The following is a 21,183-nucleotide window of genomic DNA, read 5'->3' on the forward strand; positions in this document are numbered from 1 at the left end:
TGTCATTGCCTGAAGTTTAGTATGCAACCATCAGAAATGAAAATAATTATCATTATCATATATAAATAATGCGATATATGATAGCGCAAAAATGAAATTTCATATATAATTGTATTCAAATCGCGCTGTGCGCAAAACGGTTAAAGGTAACATGTTACTTTTTTTTCGTTGTAATGTACACTAAATTGCTATCGTTTTGGTATATAACACATTGTAAAGCAATAAAAGCAACACAGAGAAAATATTATCACAAAATAATGCATGAATTCGTAACGCGCGGACGTAAACAAATATTTTTTCAAAAATTCACCATAAATCTAAATATTGTCCTAGAGACTTCCAATTTCTTTCAAAATGAAGACAAATGATTGAATATTACTATACTGTAAGAGTATTAGCTTACAATGGCAGTTTTCGACCATATCTGACGAGTTAAAGTTGACCGAATGTCGAATTTTTTTATATATATATTTTTTATATGCAATTATTTCGGAAATAAGAAAAGTTACAACCTTCAAATATTTTTCGTTTTATTCTACATGAAATTGCGCACATTTTCATATACGTATAAAACTCTATGAAATGCCTAATATGAAACGGAGCAAATATTCCGAGAATGGGACATACGTATTTCGGAGATTTGTGGCGGAGAATCCGCTCGCGGAGGGAAGGAAAGATTTTTTTTTAAATTCACCATAAATCTAAATATTTTGCTAGAGACTTCGAATTTGTTTCAAGATGAAGATAAATGACTGAATATTACTAGACTGTAGATGAAGATAAATGACTGAATATTACTAGACTGTAGAGTTTTAGCTTACCATTGCGTTTTTCAACCATTTCGGTAGAGTCAAAGTTGGCCGAACGTGGTTTTTTTTCTATTTATCGTGATTTATATGCAAATATTTCAAAAATGAGAAAAGCTACAACCTTCAATTATTTATTGTTGTATTCTACATTAAATTGCGCACATTTTCATATATAAAACTTTATGTAACGGCTAATTTAAAATGGTGCAAACATTACCACAATCGCACATATGATTTTTTCGGAAGTTACCGCGGGGACGTAAAGAAAATGTTATTTTTTTCATAAATTCACCATAAATCGAAATATTGTGCTAGAGACTTCCAATTTGTTGTAAAAGGAAGGTAAATGCTAGAATATTACTAGAATATAAGCGTTTTTGCTTACAATTGCGTTTTTCGACCATTTCGGTAGAGTCAAAGTTGACCAAAGGTTGAAATTTTGGCAATTATCGTTATTTATATGAAAATATCTCAAAACTGATAAAAGCTACAACCATGGGTTGTTTTTAGTTGTATTGTGCATGAAATTGCGCACATTTCCATATATAAAACTTTATATAACGGCTAATTTTAAAATGGTGCAAACATTACCACAATCGCATGCATGATTTTTTTTGGAAAAGAGTTACCGCGCGGACGTAAGGAAAAAGTTTTTTCATAAATTCACCATAAATCGGAATATTGTGCTAGAGACTTCTAATTAGTTGCAAAATTAAGGTAAATGATTGAATATTACTAAAATATATGAGTTTTAGCTTACAATTGCGTTTTTCGACCATTTCGGTAGTCAAAGTTGACCGAAGGTTGAAATTTTGGCAATTATCGTTATTTATATGAAAATATCTCAAAACTGATAAAGGCTACAATCATGAGTATTTTATTGTTGTATTCTACATAAAAATGCGCACATTTTCATATACGTATAATACTTCATGTAACGGCTAATTTACAATGGTACAAAAATTATGTCAAAGTGACAAAATAATTTCCGAGATGTGTCACAGATACTTTTTAGTGCGGCAAGAAAGAAATTCGCGCTTGCGCGCCTGCGTAACGATTGTAAACAAAACAACACCTTGATCCGTGAACTCCCAGCATCCCCCAAGGCGCGTGATTCAAAAGTTTTAGGCTGGTAGGCCTATAAGTATTTTTCCGCGAATTTTAAAAAAAACTTTTGTAAGTCGACGTAAAATACGTCCAGTCGGCACACGGGAGACAAAAAATGTCGACGTAAAATACGTCCAGTCGGCGTAAGAGGGTTAATTTAGCACAATTTTCATGTTTGTTTGGTAGGCTAAGATTTTGAGGTTTAAAGGTTTTTTGGTAATATTTGCCCGTTGTTTATGAGGTTTACAAAAAGATTTATGATTGCCTTTTTGCCTCTGTTTTAGGCAAAGACTACCTGATAGAAGCTATGAAGTACCACCTTCTGAAAGGAGAACAGAAAGCACAGTTCAAATCCCCAAGAACCAAACCTCGACAACCTGTTGGTTTACCAAAAGTAAGAAATTTCTGTATTATTGCTCATTAGATTGTGAAGTGATGTTTGTTATTTTTGTAAAATGTGAATGCATTTCTGAATTTCTGGAATTTTAAAATCTTTTCTCTGTGTGTGACTCCATATTTGGTCAGCTCTTCAAACTGTCTTCATAGAAATCAATGGTTGTTCATATGCGAACAAACCTTCGGTCTTAACAATAGGGTAATTTCTAGTGCCCAGCTGGATCTGGTTAAAATGCAGATGAAAGCAAGGAATGTTGTGATATCTGGCAACGCATGTGTAAATCAGGTGAAGAATGGTCAAAGACCACGCACCTATGCCACCAGGTCAGTCTTTTTCTTAACTTCCTGGGCAAAAGTTGTGGTTGACATCTCTCGGCCTCTACCCGGTTCATTGCCCGTTTTGTTTATGTTTAGTGTGTGTGTGTGTGTGTGGCTGTTATGGCTTCTGCTCCTTCTCAGCCTCGTCAACGTGTGTGCCCCAGAATTCCAGGTTTTCCGTGTTCTTGTTTTTTGGCTTCGGCAGCGACCGATCCCCACATCATATGTAGCAGGTGCCCCTCTAATGTTTGTATTATAACTAATCCATACACGGAATGTCATGCATGGCCTAAAGAGCAGTGGAAGTCGTTTTATAGCAAGAGAGAGCATCTGAGAGTTTCTACTCTTCCTTCATGGGAAGGTTTTACACTTCTTCCCGATGCTTCGTCTCCTGCAGTGCTCACACCCCATAGTAGTGTTTTGTCTGTCTCCTTCCTTTTCTTCCCTTGATTTGTTGTTGGAAGTATCAGGAGGCCCTCAGGCTGAATTTTGTAATGTTGCCCATTCCTTTTCGGGAGTGAATTTGATTCCCTGGAAGGGGGAGGCTTTTTCATCATTCTCTTTTAATCCAGAGTTGGAGGCGTCCAAGATGACGGTGATTTGGAAGATGCTCGAGCTAGGGGATTCCCATCCTTGGAGGGGTTGCCAGCGCACTTTGTGGAGGCTCACTACCCCCCTCCTCAGGCTGGCCAGACCCTCCCCCCTCCTCCTGGCCTCGTCTTCTTGGATAGCCGAAGTCAGCCATCTTGTATTGCTCCGCCAGTGACTGCCGCTTCTTCAAGTCGGAGGGAAGCTGTGGCATCAGGCCCGTTAATGACGTCACGGGATCAGTGGTTTTGTATTCCTCTGCCAGGGGCGTCTGTCGGACTGAGGGGAAGCCGTGACATCACCACCACTTGTGACGTCACTCCCAGTCGTCTCCTCTGCACTGCCTCTCTCAGCCGTGACGTTATCTCTGCCGCCCAGTTCGCTGCATCTCCCTTCCATGTCATCGGAGCCTTCTCTTGCCGATCTGTCTGAGGCTTTATGCCAGGCGGTGCTTACGAGGTCGGACTGTTTTGGATGATAAGTTGGCTGCCATATCGGCTGGGAGGACTGGAAGGAAACGTGTTGCATTGTTCCCGCTTCCTGCGAAGAGATCGCGTAAGGAACCAGTGCTGTCTTCCTGTCCTTATTCCCCCTCTGCGCCACGTTGGCGTATCAAGCATTGGAAGGCTAAGGACTTTGCTCTTTCTTCGCCTACGAGGGAGGAGCAACGCGGCCGTGTTCTTAAGAGTGTTGATGTTTCGGAGAGTGTTAGTGTATCTTCCCTTGTGCAATCTGCAGTGGCTGCTTTTTTCCTCTGCATCGAATCGTGAGCGTGTTGCAATCTCCTCTGTCCGTGCACATCGGAAGCGTGTTGCAACCTCCCCTGTCAGTGCACATGATGCATGTGCTCCTACTTCTCCAGGGCCTATTCGTCGCCGTAAGGATCTCGAGGCACCTATCAAGAGGTCGAAGGTGGTAAGCGCGGAGTTGGAGTAGCAGGAGTGTTTGCCTGCCCCTCTCCATGGTGCTGCCAGGAGTTCAACTTTAGGGGATTCCCCTTTGATCCCAAGTGTTCGGGATTCCTCTCCACCTCACATTCGTACGTCTGCCATGCCCGTGACCATTCGTGGACATGTTAACCCTCTTACGCCGAAGCGGTAAAAAAAATTGTCTCCCGTGTGCCCGAGGTGTTTCAGAGTGAGCGCGGAAGCGGAAAAAATATTTTTTTCAAAAAATCACAGCGTGCTTAGTTTTCAAGATTAAGAGTTCATTTTTGGCTCCTTTTTTTGTCATTGGTTGACATTTAGTATGCAACCATCAGAAATGAAAAAAATTATCATTATCATATATAAATAATGCGATATATGATAGCGCAAAAACCAAATTTCATATATAATTGTATTCAAATCGCGCTGTGCGCAAAACGGTTAAAGGTAACAAGTTACTTTTTTTTCGTTGTAATGTACACTAAATTGCGATCATTTTGGTATATAACACTTTGTAAAACGATAAAAGCAACACAGAGAAAATATTATCACAAAATAATGCATGAATTCGTAACGCGGACGTAAACAAATATTTTTTTCAAAAATTCACCATAAATCTAAATATTGTCCTAGAGACTTCCAATTTCTTTCAAAATGAAGTCAAATGATTGAATATTACTATACTGTAAGAGTATTAGCTTACAATGGCAGTTTTCGACCATATCTGACGAGTTAAAGTTGACCGAATGTCGAATTTTTTTATATATATATTTTTAATATGCAATTATTTCGGAAATAAGAAAAGCTACAAGCTTCAAATATTTTTCGTTTTATTCTACATGCAATTGCGCACATTTTCATTTATAAAACTATGAAATGCCTAATATGAAACAGAGCAAATATTCCGAGAATGGGACGTACGCATTTCAGAGATTTGTGGCGGAGAATCCGCGTGCAGAGGGAAGGAAAGATTTTTTTTTTTAATTCACCATAAATCTAAATATTTTGCTAGAGACTTTGAATTTGTTTCAAGATGAAGATAAATGACTGAATATTACTAGACTGTAAGAGTTTTAGTTTACAATTGCGTTTTTCGACCATTTCGGTAGAGTCAAAGTTGACCGAACGTAGTTTTTTTTCTATTTATCGTGATTTATATGCAAATATTTCAAAAATGAGAAAAGCTACAACCTTCAATTGTTTTTTGTTGTATTCTACATGAAATTACGCACATTTTCATATATAAAACTTTATGTAACGGCTAATTTAAAATGGTGCAAACATTACCACAATCGCACGTATGATTTTTTCGGAAGAGTTACCGCGCGGACGTAAAGAAAATGTTATTTTTTTCATAAATTCACCATAAATCGAAATATTGTGCTAGAGACTTCCAATTTATTGCAAAATGAAGGTAAATGCTTGAATATTACTAGAATATAAGCGTTTTAGCTTACAATTGCGTTTTTCGACCATTTCGGTAGAGTCAAAGTTGACCAAAGGTTGAAATTTTGGCAATTATCGTTATTTATATGAAAATATCTCAAAACTGATAAAAGCTACAACCATGGGTTGTTTTTAGTTGTATTGTGCATAAAATTGCGCACATTTCCATATATAAAACTTTATATAACGGCTAATTTTAAAATGGTGCAAACATTACCACAATCGCATGTATGATTTTTTTCGGAAGAGTTACCGCGCGGACGTAAGGAAAAAGTTTTTTCATAAATTCACCATAAATCGAAATATTGTGCTAGAGACTTCCAATTAGTTGCAAAATTAAGGTAAATGATTGAATAATACTAAGATATAAGAGTTTTAGCTTACAATTGCGTTTTTTGACCATTTCGGTGAGTCAAAGTTGACCGAAGGTTGAAATTTTGGCAATTATCGTTATTTATATGAAAATATCTCAAAACTGATAAAAGCTACAATCATGAGTATTTTATTGTTATATTCTACATAAAAATGTGCACATTGCCATATATAATACTTCATGTAACGGCTAATTTACAATGGTGCAAAAATTATGTCAAAGTGACGAAATAATTTCCGAGATGTGTCACAGATACTTTTTAGTGTGGCAAGAAAGAAATTCGCGCTTGCGCGCCTGCGTAATGATTGTAAACAAAACAACACCTTGATCCGTGAACTCCCAGCATCCCCCAAGGCGTGTGATTCAAAAGTTTTAGGCTGGTAGGCCTATAAGTATTTTTCCGCAAATTTAAAAAAAAACTTTTGTAAGTCGACGTAAAATTTGTCCAGTCGGCACACGGGAGTCAAAAAATGTCAACGTAAAATATGTCCAGTCGGCGTAAGAGGGTTAAAGAGTCATCTGTTGGAGGATTGCATAGTGATGTTCCTGGTGTTGTAGTGGGTTCGTCGTGGGAGCCGGTGCGTGGACCTAGCCCAGACCGGTTAGTTGGTGTTTCGGGCTGTTTGGCTGCTGATCCTTCCAGTAATTTTAATGAGGAAGGTGCCTTAGAGGAGTCTACACATGTACAGAAGTTGTCAATCTCATTCGTGGGTTCAATAATTTGGAAAGTAGGACTCAGGCTCGGTCGTCTTACACTCCTTGCTTGGAAGCCTTGGTGGGAGCTATGCAGGATCCCAAATCATCTTTTCAGCTTCCCTTGTTGGGGCACGTCCAGTCGGTCTTGCATAAGGTTACACCTCTGTTTCAGACTTGGACGGTTCACTTCACTCTGAGTCCTGGGGCTCGGCCAAGTTACTACTCCCGCCTCTCACGAGACATAGGAAGTACTATGCTACAAACTCTGCGTTTTTGATGTCGCATCATCTTAACCCGGACGTCATTTGCCTGAAGCCGGATTGACTTTGGAGCAGGTAAGGTCGGTGGCTCCGTCCCTGTCTCCTCAGGATGCCTCAGCATTGGAATCTACGGTAGCCTCCATGTTGCAGATGGTTTCTCAGCTGGACTGCTGGTCTATGGTCATTGCCAAGATAGCTTCTGACAGGTCCCCATAAGGGTTGGTGAGTGCATCCTCGCTTGCCAGTCTGTTGCAGTTCAGAGGCAAGGCGTTTTCGTATATGGCTCACCTCAGTGTTAATTTATGGGCTAACCTTCTGATTAGAAGAGACACGGCTTTATCTAGGATGGAGCGATCAGTTGACACTGAGTCCTTGCTGGATTGAGAAACGGGGATCTGTTGGAGTCCCAATTTTAGTTTTCTCGGACCGAGCTGGAAAATGAGATAGACCGGCGCCAGGCTGACACCCAAGACAGACTGGTGCACCAGGCCGGTCTAAGTCAGAGTCTCATCCTCGGAGACGTACGGCTCCTCCTCCTTCCCCTGTCCAGCAGCAGTCAGGAAGATCGTTGCCTGGTAGGCTGTCAAGGAGTTCTATTTCGGCAGGGCCTTCCCATTCGACTCAGCCTAGGTCAGAGGACCAACGTTCCTTTTGCTCTCGTTCCTTTAAGCCAAGAAGGGGCCCAAGGGGCAGAGGTAAAGGGGGCTGTTGGTAGGTTAGGCGCCTCTCCCTCTCCTGCGCCATGGGTGGGGGAATGCCTGGCAGGCCATTGGGCCAAGTGGCAGAGTTATGGGGCAGAGAAGTGGGTGGTAGATGTCCTTCGGGTGAGGTACCTACTGCAATTCAACTTCTCTCCTCCTCTGTCGGACAAGCCGCAGTTCAGGAAGGCATATCCTCCAGATTCTCTGAAGTTCTTGGCTCTTCGGGAGGAAGTGCAGATGCTGGACAAGGATGCAATAGAGGGAGTGATGCGTCCGTCTCCGGGATTTTACAGTCACATCTCCTTGGTGCCCAAGGCGTCAAGAGGTTGGAGACCTGTGATCGACTTGTTCATCTTGAATCACTTCATTAGGAAGACACGATTTAAGATGGAGACCCTGCATTCAGTGTTGGCAGCAGTGAGGGAAGATGATTTCATGCTGTCGATAGACGTAAGGGACACATACTTCCAAATCCCTATTCATCCGACGTTTAGAAAGTTCCTTCGCTTCTCTCTCGGGGACAAGGTCTTCAAGTTCAAAGTCCTATGCTTCGGGCTGACAGCAGCCCCCCAAGTGTTCACAAGGGCCCTCTCTCTCATGTCAAGTTGGGCCCATGCTCGGGATCCGTTTGCTGAGGTACCTCGATGATTGTTTGGTCATGGCAGTTTCCAGGGAAAAACTGCTGCAGGACAGTGATCGTCTACTTTGGTTCTGTCTGGAACTGGGCATCGTATTCAACCAGGAAAAGTCGAACCTCGTACCCAGTCAAAGGATTCTCTATCTGGGCATAGTCATCGATAAGACAGTTGCAAAGGTTTTTCTGTCGGATCAGAGATTGGAGAAGTTGTTAGTGGTGGCGCACAACTTCCTGTCGGAATCACATCAGTCAGCTCATCAGTGGCAGGTTCTTCTGGGAGTGTTGTCTTCCCTGGAAAAGCTGGTCCATCATGGGCGTCTTCATCTTTGGTTTCTCCAATGGAGACTGGAAGGATTCTGGTCTCTGGTGGGGGACTCATCCCTGTTAAAGGTTCCTCTGTCTCTGGAAGTGAGAGAAGAACTTCTGTTCCCAGACGCCTCCCTCGCAGGTTGGGGGGTCATTTAGGCGACCTCATTGCATCAGGCGTTTGGAGTTTGAAGGACAAACAGCAACATATCAGCGTCTTGGAGTTGAAGGCAGCCTGCCTGGGTCTGAAGGGAGTTTTGGGAGAAGGTAGAGGATCATTTTGTCGTTCTCATGTCGGACAACACCATGGTGGCAGCCTATGTGAACAAGCAGGGAGGCCTGGTTTCTCGTCAACTTCACGCCTTGACCATCGAGGTTCACGAGTGGGTGGTCAGCAATTCGTTAGAGCTCTCAGCCAGGTATATCCCAGGCAAACGGAATGTGGTTGCAGACAAACTCAGTCATCAGGATCAGATCCTAGGCAGAGAGTGGTCCCTGGGACCACTGAACAGAATATCTCCAGCTTCCTGTTGAAGCAAGTCGCAAAAAGGTCCAGCATGGGTCTCCCCCAAACCTGGAAGAGACCACTTGACAAGCTCTTCTAGGTTTGGGGGAGACCCATGCTGGACCTTTTTGCGACTCGCTTCAACAGGAAGCTGGAGATATTCTGTCGAGTGGTCCCAGATCCTTTAGCATTAGCAGAGGACGCATTCCAACATCCCTGGGACAACCTGGAGGTGTATGCTTTCCCTCCGTTTTGTTTGATCAGTCAAGTTCTGAACAGGCTAGTGAGTTCACAGGGTCTCAGGATGACTTTGGTAGCCCTTCTGTGGCCTCAGGTGGAATGGTTCCCAGATCTGTTGTCGTTGTTATCGGAGGTTCCGAGGGTAATTCCCCCTTAGCAGTATCTCCTGTGTCAACCGCATGCAGAAAGGTTCCACCAGTCAGTAGAATCCCTGTCTCTTCACGGTTGGAGGCTATCAGGTATCTCCACCGAGCAAGGGGCTTTTCTCAGAGAACAGCAGGGCATATGTCCAGCAGTCTCAGAAAGTCAACCTCCGCGGTTTACCAAGGCAAATGGGCAATCTACTGTGATTGGTGTCGTAAACTGGGTTTTTCTCCACTAGCAACCTCTATTCAGCGAATAGCAGACTTTTTAGCCTTCCTCAGAGACGAGAAACGTTTGTCCGTTTCTGCCAATAGAGGGTACAGGGCAGCCCTGAGTTTGGTGTTACGCCTTAAAGGTATCGACATCTCTTCCTGGGAACTTTCCTCGCTAGTTAAGGGGTTTTAGCAGTCGAGTTTTCTCCTAGGGAGCTCAAGCCTTTGACATGGGATGTTTCCTTGGTTCTCAAGAGCTTCACTAAGAGTCCATTATAAGCCTTTGCGTTGCTCATCTGACAGGAACTTGACGCTCAAGACAGTTTTCCTTCTGGCCTTGACATCTTCGAAGAGGGTAGGAGAGCTCCACAGTCTGAGCTATGATATGAAGCACACTAGGGGTTAGGGGTCGGTGTCCTTCGAATTTGTCCCAGAATTCGTGGGTAAGACCCAAAATCCCTCTGTGCACGATGGCAGGTTCGCTTCGTTTTCTATTCCATCACTGAATGACTTTGTGGGTGGTGATGCTCAAGAGCTTTTGTTGTGCCCTGTCCAGGCCCTGCATTGCTATTTTAAAAGGACTTGGCACCTAGACCAGGCTGCTGCAGACTTTTTGTTAGCACAGTCCGTACGAAGAAAGAGATTTCTAAGAATACTATCTCTTTGGATACAGGAAGCCATCAGACAGGCATACTTGGCTCTTGATGATTCCACCACCAAGTCTGTGCAGGCTAGAGCACATGACGTTAGGGGTATTGGTCTCTCTCTGGCTTTCAAAAAGAACTTGGCTGTACATAGAGTGCTGAGCGCTAGTACTTGGTTACACCAGTTCACGTTCACCTCTTTCTATCTTAAGGATGTTGCCCACAGATCTACGGACACGTTTTCCTTGGGTCCTGTGGTGGCTGCCCAACAGGCTGTGTAACTCATAGTTGCCCTCCCTTAACAGGGCACTTTTGTATCTTACCTAAGATGATTGTGTGGATGAGAGAATGAGTGAGTTGGCTGGTCTCCTTCTTTCTCTTGTACCTTTCCTTCTTCCTTTGAGTGGGTTAAGGAATAGACACATCATTCGCTGGAATGGTCTGGTACAGGTGAGTAAGGTAGTCATACTGATAGTGTGGTCGCTTAATATACAAATATCAATTCCTCTATTTGGTAGCATATGCTTCACTCCTTGGCAAGGAGTTGGGAGTAGTAACAAACCCTGTTGTATTGGTTTGGTATTGGACAGTCAAAGTTTCTCTTCGGTTCTCTATACAAGGATTCTCCCATATATCGTATGTTACTCGGGTCTGAGTGGTTAGATATCAATTTATCTAGCTTCTCAATGGGCTTCAGTCCCTCTCCAGAAGTCATTTCTTCTGGAGCTGGACTGGTGGGTAGGCTCCCAGCTGGTTTAGGATGTCTTGTACCTCCCTCCAAGTATGAGTCTATCCTATTGTTAAGACTGAAGGTTTGTTTGCGTATGAACAAATGACAAATTTTCTAAGACAATTTGTATTTTTTATAGCTACAAACCTGAGGTCTTAACATCATACTGTCCACCTCTAGCTGCCCCTCTTATTTGTTATGACATCATGAGTTAGGAAAAACTGATGCGGTGGCATAGGTGCGTGGTCTTTGACCGTCTTTGACCACTCTTCACCCGATTTACGCATGAGTTGCCAGATATCACAAGATTCCTTGCTTTCATCTGCATTTTAACCGGATCCAGCTAGGGGCTAGAAATTATCCTATTGTTAAGACCTCAGGTTTGTAGCCATGAAAAATACAAATTGTTTTAGAAAATTTGTCATTTTATACTTTTGTACTTGAAATATTTGCATTAAAACGCATCAGGGTTGCATACAGTTTCAGGTTACCTAATAGGAAAGGAGGGACCACTTGCAGGCACCCTGAGTGATATAGAGATCTTGAATGTGCCATTCCATGTTATTTCACTTAAGTAGTTTATGCTATGACATGCAGGAGACAACTTAGACTATTTTTTTATTTAAAAACATCATATGCATAGATTTATTTATCAGTACAGAATATATAATTTCTTCATTAAATATAACTACTATACTGTTTCTATGAGTGAGAACTACATATTCTTACTATGTAGTTTTTAGAATAGCTGGATGAAAAATTTAATATTGTACTATACTTTATGGGTAATGGGTTAAAAATAGGAAAAAAAGGTGGGGTTAGAGAAGAGAAAGGAAACGGATGAAAGCATTCTCTTTTATGACTTGCTACCACCGCTCACCCATAACTGCTGTGTGAAGTTTGAAACTTATTAAAAATAATTAATTTATCCTATTCATTATTTTCCATCACCGTCATAATGATAAAAATGGCGAAGTGCTGTAATGAACTTTTTAGTGATGTAGAAAAAATTAGTTTTTTCTTTGTAATGTTAAGTTTCGAAGCATTCAGTTTTTTCATTCTTTATCAACAGTACCATTTTTGTACAGCAACTTGTAAAGGCAGTGTGTGTTGGAGTAAGAAAAGTAGAGTAAGTGTCAAATGTTGAAAGATGAGATACCAGAGAGATAAGAGAAGTGTTGTTTGTAATATGAATGCAAGTTGGTTGGAACAATGAAGGTATGGAGCCTGTAATGAGCATGGGAAGTTGAGAAGAGATTGCCTACAATGATTGGAAGAAGCTTATTAGTTTTTACGCTGCAAATAGTTTGGAAATTGGAGATACACCTTCCAGAGTAGCACATTCCTAGATACACTTGGACATGTTTGGAAGGCATTCATAGAAACCAACTAGATCAAATACCTATTAACAAAGAGAGAAAAAGAGCACTTAAGGAATGTTAGGAGCTAAGGAGGAGCAGGTGTCAGAAGTGATCACCAACTTGCCATTGGCACATTAAAGCTGAAATTACGAGAATCGTCCTTTGCCTCCTGCTCCTCTTCCCCCAGTGAAGAGGAAAAGGGCTTCATTGAGGTTTTAACTAGATCAGGAGACATCTTTGATTGGCTTAACACACACACACACACACACACACACACACACACACACACACACACCCCACCTTAGCCCATGAGAGACCACTCCAGAGGTGAAGCAGCCCTTCAGATTGCCCTTTCCCCTCTGGTACAGGGCCTCATGGCCGTACTGAACACCATGGTGGCTGGTGCAGAAGGTTCCATAGCAACCTTGAGGCTGGAATAGCTGCTGGCTCCCTAGGTACCTCAACAGGCAGATCACTACCTTCCAGAGGACTCCTTCACCGTTCTGAGGACCTCAGCCTCTATATATCTACAGGTTGGGCAACAGTACAGACATAGAAAGATTCAGACAGCAGGACATACAGCTCAACAGCTCTAAGTTGAACAATCTGAAGCTGATGTTGGCAAGTACTATCTGGGCCATTCCTTGGCTCAAATGGTGTCAGGGGCCTCACCACAGGAGATGAGGAGGGCCTAAGCTGATGGAGAGGTGGCCAGTTATCAAGAGCTACCTAGGACCACTGGGTAAGGCACTCTCATACCTTGTCAGACAAGTTGGACACTGCTGGGTCAGTATCATTCTGGAAAGTGAAAGGAGAAAGGCTTTCCTTTCTGTGGTTCAAAAGCAATCTCTCAGGAGAGCTGACTGAACCTGCAGAACAGCTCAATGGTGGATTCCTATTACTTTCTGCCAGATTTTGTGCCGAGGACTACAGAAATCAAGATGGGGGACTTGAGAGACCTATTGTTCTCTCATGTTGTTCTCTTAGCTTCATCTCTGATACTGTGCAGGCCCCCAGGGATTTAAGGATCAAACTGTCAGACCATATCAGGCATTGATCGTCCAGTACCAGATGACCTTCCCCTCAACTAGATAAAGCCCGCTGGCAGTCCATTGAGGGTGATGACAATGGTGTTCAGATCTTTTGGTTTGCACAGCACGCCCAGATTAGGCGAAGGAGCAGGCCAGGTAAGAGGGGAGGCACCAGGTCAGAGGATTGTATACACCCCGAGCTGCCATGTGTTGAGGGGTGCCTAGCAGACAAGCGGACAGTGTGGCAGCATTACGGGGTGGAAGGGCGGACAGTCACAGTCCTCAGGCAGGCTACAGACTCCTGGACCAACGAAGCATCCTCTCTTCCTGACACCTGTTCCATTTATGTCATACCAAAGAGGAGAGCCTTGCATGAGGGTAAGGATGCAGTAGTTCGAAAGGAAGCCATAGAGGTAGTGGAGGATCACTTGCCAAGGTTCTCTGGTTATCTCCTCTGGCAGTCAGTCATAGGTCTCGGCACTGAGTGGCTTTCTGTAGCTGAGGCCATTCTTGATGGAGAGATAACACAGTCAGTTCTGGTGTCCATCAGACAAGGAGACTTTATGGTCTTGATAGACCTGCAGGATGCTATCTCTTTTGTAGATGGCCTGTGTATGGCATTATGCTAATGGATGTACTTTGAACATGACACATGGGTATTTCCATTTTATCCATTTGGAAAAGAGAGTAGGAATTTCCACATTCATTTACATTCTCTGCTTAGGTGAATGAGAGTTCATGGTTGTGAAGAGGTTTCCATTTGAAGCTATTAATGGTAGTTGTAGCATCTGGCTTAGACATTGTATTTTATTCAAATCCCTCAGGCCAGCCTTATGAGAGCTGAAAGTCAGCCCAGTGGTCTGGTTAAACTACTTTAATCTATTATATATTTGGCAATAAGTGTATGTATATTGTATGTATGTATGTATGATTGGTATGGGCGCCCGGGCCGCCGGTCCGACGGGACTGAGATTTGGAATGGTGGCGATGGGTTTCCACCCCGGGAAGGTTGAGACCCTTTGTTCTGGAGGCCAGGGTCCCAAAATTTCTACTTCTCCCCTCCGAAGGGTGAGAAGGGATTCTGTGAAACAGAGCTGGTTCTGCCCGTGAAACGGGGCTGGCTATGCCTGTAGACTTAGTTACTTTACAAATTTCTGTATACATATGACTTATCATTTGGAAAAGAATACTATAGGGTAAACATCAATGACATCAAAGAGGGTGGTTTTAGAAGGGGGTTGACAGAAAGAGAAAATGAGAGAGAGTAGACCGGGTGTTAGGGAGAAGAAAGAGGAAAAAAGACAGACAGACAGACAGTGACAGTGATTGTTGGAGAGAGAAAGAGAGAGTAAGAGAAAGGAACGAGAGGGAGAGGAAAAGAGAGAGAGAGAGAGAGAGAGAGAATTATATTTTATTATATACTATATATATATATATATATATATATATATATATATGTGTGTGTATATATATGTTTTTTTTGTGTATATATTATATATATATAATAGATATAGATATATATATAGATACTATATATATATGTATATATATATATATATATATATATATATATACATATATACACACACATACAGTGTTCCCCCCGTATTTGCGGGGGATGTGTATCAGACACCCCCGTGAATAGTTAAAACCTGCGAATAGTTAAAACCACCACTAAAAAAAGGATTTTGACGTAGGAAAAATCTATTTCCGGGCGATGGGTTCGTGTCGCCCAGTGAAATCATCCTTTAGTTCATTATTTCTAAGGTAAATGAGCTAACAAATACCAGAGAAAAACAAATCAAAGAAGATGTCAGTATAACTGACTCACTCACCCAAAATAAAAGAAGGGTGTCGGTATGGTAACTGGGGCGAGTGAAACCACTACCACGAACTTCTTGCCATTTAGAATTCTCCTATATCAAAACTCCCAAACGAGAGAGCCGATCCACAGGTCAAGGCTGCACTACTACCACTACACCCTACGCCACGCCGATCGCGCTCCTCTGGTGGCCATCCTGAAGTTAGCAGGCAATCTTGGGTGGCAGGGCAGGGCAGTGGTGGGATTTCACTGGGCGACACAAACCCATCGCCCAGAAATAGATTTTTCCTACGTCAAAATCCTTTTTCTGGGTAGAGAATAAGGTATGTACATAAAACAATAACACCAAAAGGGACTTTTGTGAAAATACATACAAAACTTACAACTAATCATGTCCACTTAATCTCTAAATGTGAGTTAAACCATAGTAATTACTTACTCACAAACATATAAGGAATTAATAAAATATATAAAATATTACAAAGTATCAAAAACATTACTAGATGAGAGTGTGTGGGACCCTAGCAATAAAATAAGGGGAACACACTCGATAAGTTTCATATACACAAATATTGAAAAATTACCAAGTATCAAAACCATTGTAAGATGAGAGTGTGGAACCCTAGCATAAAAATAAGGGGACCACACTCGACAAGTTTACATTTACAAAAATTGTGGGTGACCCTAGCAAAAAAATAAGGGACACACCACTAAGCCATCATGATAAGCAGCTAAGGCTAAAGGCGAAGTGTAGAGCACAACGGTAGGATGGACGAAATGTTAAATGAGGCAGGTAGAAAGGAGATCTGGATCTTCAACTACAACTACTGGGCAGTGTCAGTAGAAACTGTGTGTCCCGCTGTCACTGCTGGAAATTTTAAAGATTCTAGGGACTTTAAATAGTGTCGCTTAAAAACTGTCGGCGATTTCCATCCAGTATACTTTTTCAAATCATCAAAGTTCATGTGTTGGAAATAGTTAATTGAGGTGGCTACTGCCCTGACATCATGTGCTTTAGGGAAAGATTCAGGGTTTGCTTGTTTAATAAAGTAGAGGATCTGTTGCCTTATGCCTTTAATTGATAAAGTGCCACCCTTTTCTCTCCTAAAGAGGGGACCCGAAGAGGAGGAGGATGTCCTAGACAGAAAGGCTCGTAAGGTCATTACTGGACAAAGAGAAGGGTCTTGAGGAAGAGGGATGACTTTCCAAGGTTCCCACCTCAATAAAGGATCCTCATTTTTTTGCTAAAAAGCTGCGATCCGGGGAGAGTAGAACTTCTCCTGAGGGGAGAAATTCTATATGTCCCGTATCTCTGGACAGTTCTGAAATTCTAGCTCCTGATGCCAGGCTTAGCAAAAATAACGTCTTTCTTAAGAGCATTATAAAAGAACAAGTAGAGTTGTCAGTGTCTGAAGACAATTTGAGGACATCATTCAAAAACCATGACACAGAAATAGGCCTTACAGAAGGTCTAAGTCTAGCACAAGCCTTGGGAATAGACGAAAAATAGGAATCTGTTAAGTCTATGTTAAAACCCATTTGAAAGATCTTCTTCAAGGCTGACTTATTCGTAGTAATAGTGCTAGCTGCTAACCCTTTTTCAAACAAAGACCTAAAAAAGGATATAGCTGAATTGATAGTCATGGTTTTGATGTTTGATTCCTTCAGGAAAGATGACAACTTCTTAACTGCAGCGTCATACTGCCTCAGAGTTGAATCCCTTTTATCTGATTCCAGGAAAAGGATATTCTGGGGATCTATACCTGCATCTTTTTTAGCCGCAAACACAGTCTTCATTTGTACTGATTGAGAGAGTCTGGGATTGGGAATCTGTTGGGGGCGAAGACCCTATTCCAGAAGCAGAGGATACCAGTTGCTCTTCGGCCAGTCCGGTGCTACTAGGGCCACTTGTCCCTTGAAAGTCCTGAGTTTGTTCAGAACTTTCAGAAGAAGATTCACTGGAGGAAAGATGTAAACCTTCTTCCACTGGTTCCAGTCTATGGACAGAGCGTCTGTGGCATATGCCAGAGGGTCCAGGTTGGGAGCCACATAGCATGGAAGCTTGTGGTTCGCTTGAGAAGCGAAGAGATCTACTTGGAGACCTGGGACACTCCGGCGTATCCATTGGAACGAACTGTTGTCCAGAGACCATTCTGACTCCAAGGGAACTGACCGGGATAGAGCGTCTGCTATCACATTCCTTACTCCCGCCAGGTGGGTGGAGGAGAGATGCCATTTGTACTTGTCCGCCAGGGAAAAGATGGCTATCATGACATGGTTTAGATGTCTTGATTTGGAACCTCCCCTGTTGATGCAGTGAACTACTACTGCGCTGTCCAGAACCAATTTTACATGAGAGTTCTTTGGTGGAAGGAGCCTCTTTAGGGTCAGGAACACTGCCATGGCTTCCAATACGTTTATGTGAAGCTGGCGGAACTGTGGTGACCAAGTTCCCTGAACCTTCTTGAACTGAGAATACCCTTCCCAACCGCTTAATGAAGCGTCTGTGTGGATAGTTATTACCGGAGGAGGATATTGAAGAGGTACCGACATGGACAGATTCTTCATCTGTGTCCTAGGACGCAGACGGTTCCGAAGGATTTGCGGGATTGCTGACAACTTGTCCCGAGATCTGACATTTGCCCTTGAGCGCCAGATCCGGTTTATGTCTTTCAATTTGGCTTTCATCAAGATGTTTGTCACTGAAGCAAACTGAAGAGAACCTAGGATCCTTTCCTGGTTTCTCCTTGAAGCATATTTGTACTTTAGAAATTGCTTTACTGACTTCATTATTTCTTTCCTCTTGGCTATTGGAATTGACAGATTGTGAGAGGATAAATCCCATCGGATGCCTAGCCATTGAAATCGGGACTCCGGAGTGAGTCTTGATTTTCCCTTGTTTATCTGGAACCCCAGATATTCCAGGAACTGAACTACTTTCTTTGTAGCTTTGCGGCATTCCTCGACGGTTGGCGCCCAGATCAACCAATCGTCGAGGTATGCTACTACCATTATCCCTTGCGACCTCGGTTGTTGAACAACTACTTCCGCTAATTTCGTGAATACCCTGGGGGCTACATTCAGCCCGAAGGGCATCACTTTGAATGAGAATGCCTTATCCCCTAGCTTGAAGCCTAGGTAAGGGCGAAAGTGTCTCGCTATTGGGATATGATAGTATGCGTCTGTAAGATCGATAGAGGTGGTGACGGCCCCACGGGGAAGTAAGGTCCGTACCTGTGAGATGGTCAGCATTTTGACTTGTCGCAGCGAATGGATAAGTTTAACTGGGACACGTTTATGATTACTCTTCTTTTTAATGAGCCTTTCTTTGGCACGCTGAACAAGCGACCTTGAAATTTTAAATGCTTGACTCTCGATATTGCTCCTTTCTGAAGGAGTTCCTCCGCATAATCTGTCAATTCCTTCGATGGAAGTTGAAGGAATGGTCTGGATGGAGGGGGGCCTTTGATCCAGCTCCAACCCAGACCTTTTGACACAATACTTTGTGCCCATTTGCTGAACCCCCACCGATGCTGGAAGAGGAACAGCCTCCCTCCTACCTTGGGGATCTCACTGTTGCTGTGTGGGGTGAGCTCCACGGCCTCCACGGAAGTGTTTTCCTCTATTGATGACTCTGCCTGATCCTCTCTGACGAAACGTTCCTCTTGCTCTACTTCCCCTGGCAAACCGGTTGAAGTGCTGAAAAGCCTGGCCTTCGTACACTTGGTTGAACGCCAGGGAGACAGCGTAAGAGGTGGATGGTTGAGCCTGAGGTGAGATCAGGAGGATAGGTTGAGTCTGGCCCTTCGTTGTGGCAGCTTGTCCTGGTTGGGTGACTGGGACAGCTGAAACTGCCTGAACAAAGTGTTGAGGTTTCTTTTGGTAGGGTTGAAACCTCTTTGACTTTTTCAGCTTCTTGCCTGAAGCAGACGAGTCCTGCTTCCTCTTAGCAGAGAGGCCCCAACGATGTTTGAGACTCTGGTTGAGTCTCGTAGCTTCGTTCTGGACCTCTTTAACCGCTGACTCCGGGAAGAGGTCCGCCCCCCAGATGTTGGAGGAAAGCAACTTATTTGGCTCATGCCGAATAGTTGCTTCCTGGAGGACATGTTTTCTGCAATTGACTCTTGCAACTACAAACTCATACAAGTCCGATTGGACTGTATAAGTCTGTGATTTAGTCAATAGCTTGAAGAGTGGTTCAGATGCATAGGAGAGAGCCGCTACTTCAGTCATTACCATTGTGTTCAGAGTCCTTGCCAGCCTGGACCTTGCGTCGAACTCTGTTTGGATGAGGTTGTCCGGAAGCCTTGGAAGTTTCTCGCCGAACTGGTCCATAGCGCAGTCTGGTTTAAACTTTCCCACTGTGAAGGTGGCTGGCAAGTCCTCCCACATATCGCCAAACGAAGGGAGAAGGGGAGATGTGGGATCTGCCTCCCTCAACTGCGGCAAAGGGTCCCCTTTCAAGCCTGCTTGGACGGTGACACTAGCAATCTTCGTTAGGAAGGGAAGTGGCGCTTCCTCTTCCGTAGTGAAGATTGTGAACGGGCTCTTAAAGGCTTGAAGCCTGGTATTAATGCAGTCCCATTCTTCCAAACAGCGGAGCCATTCCCTCTGTGCCTGATCCCTACTATAGAGAACTGTCTCCTTTGGGATCTTGTCCTCCCTATTCAATGCTGACTCCGTCAGCCTGGCGTAGCCAATGAAAGGAGGCTGTAGATTTTCAGGGTAGAACTCGAAGTCTTCAATCCTTCGAGTTCCGCACTCCGGGATGGAGATAAGACCATCTTGGAAAGGGGCGAAAGACGCTACTCTCCAAGGGTTACTCATGGAGAATGGCGGAAGGGACTCATATGGAGGGAGTTGAAGGAGACTGGCACTAGCTGCTGGAGTAGCAGCTTGCGGAGCTTGATTAAAGCCAGACAGGAGGTTCTCTTGATTGGACATCTGCTCCATACTAGATCTCAAAGAACCTACTAAATCTCTTACCTGCTGCATCATCCCGGCGGAAAATGCAGCAGGATCAAAGCCACTCGCTGGCGCAGAACCTGACGACGTCCCCGAGGGGACTACCTTAGTAGGAGAGACCGCCGACTCCGCCGAAGTGCGGGATCTCTCCTTGGAGGACTTGCTCCTCGACCCTTTAGGAAGTGAAGCCGAAGAAGTAGACGCTTTCACTTTCTCTGCTCCGGGGTAAGAAGCCGGAGACTTATGAGCTGAAGACGACGAAGAAGTCTTTTTAGACGACGATGTCTTGTTTAGGGTTTTTTGCGCCCTGTGACCCTTCACCTTGGGGACCACAGAGGCGTCGGGTGCACTATACGGGAGCTCCGCCCCCGTAAAGCCCTGGAAGGAAGAAGGAGGGACAGGAGATGAAGATCCAGGAGCGCCCAAGGGAAGCCCTTGAGCGTCCAACATACCTACCTCAACCAATAAATCATCCACACCTACCATAGGCTCTACATTAATATGTAAGGTGGCGACTTCCGCCGAGATATCCGGCCTGATCCTTCCTTTAGGCATTGCTCCACCTGTCGTTGAATTGTCGCGATCGTCGAGGCTGCCTCAGTAGGGTCGACGTACCCCGTCGACTTGCCTCCGGGAAACAACTGGACAGCCAGCCTTTTCTCCAAGATGTAGGGCTGTCCTTTAGCGGCGTTCTTCCCGAATCCGCCGACCCAAGCTCTCTGGGTTGCGAGAGCGGTCTCCCTGACTGTGGCAGCCTGAAGGAGAGGGCAATTATTAAAACTTGCGGCTAAAGGTGAACCTTAACCATTAGACTAAATTAAGCTTAAGTTTAGTAATATATCAGAACTTCTATTGCATAAAGTTACTACTAGACTAAGAAGAACTTATCCCTCTTACGCCGACTAGACGTATTTTACATCAACATTTTTTGTCTCTCGGGTGCCGACTGGACGTATTTTACGTCGA

The 21,183-nt window shown here is 43.6% G+C and overlaps 1 protein-coding gene across 1 annotated transcript in view; it reads left to right on the forward strand.

Moving 5' to 3' along the window:
• Positions 1–21,183, forward strand: part of LOC135224576 (ring canal kelch homolog) — a gene marked incomplete in the record, with an annotated part of 536,926 nt that overhangs the window by 349,730 nt on the left and 166,013 nt on the right. Inside the window, 1 exon segment of the mRNA XM_064263711.1 lies at positions 2,201–2,310. Coding sequence (XP_064119781.1) covers positions 2,201–2,310 — 110 coding nt within the window.

The sequence above is a fragment of the Macrobrachium nipponense genome, chromosome 12 (assembly GCF_015104395.2).
Source record: "Macrobrachium nipponense isolate FS-2020 chromosome 12, ASM1510439v2, whole genome shotgun sequence".
NCBI classification, from domain to species: domain Eukaryota; kingdom Metazoa; phylum Arthropoda; class Malacostraca; order Decapoda; family Palaemonidae; genus Macrobrachium; species Macrobrachium nipponense.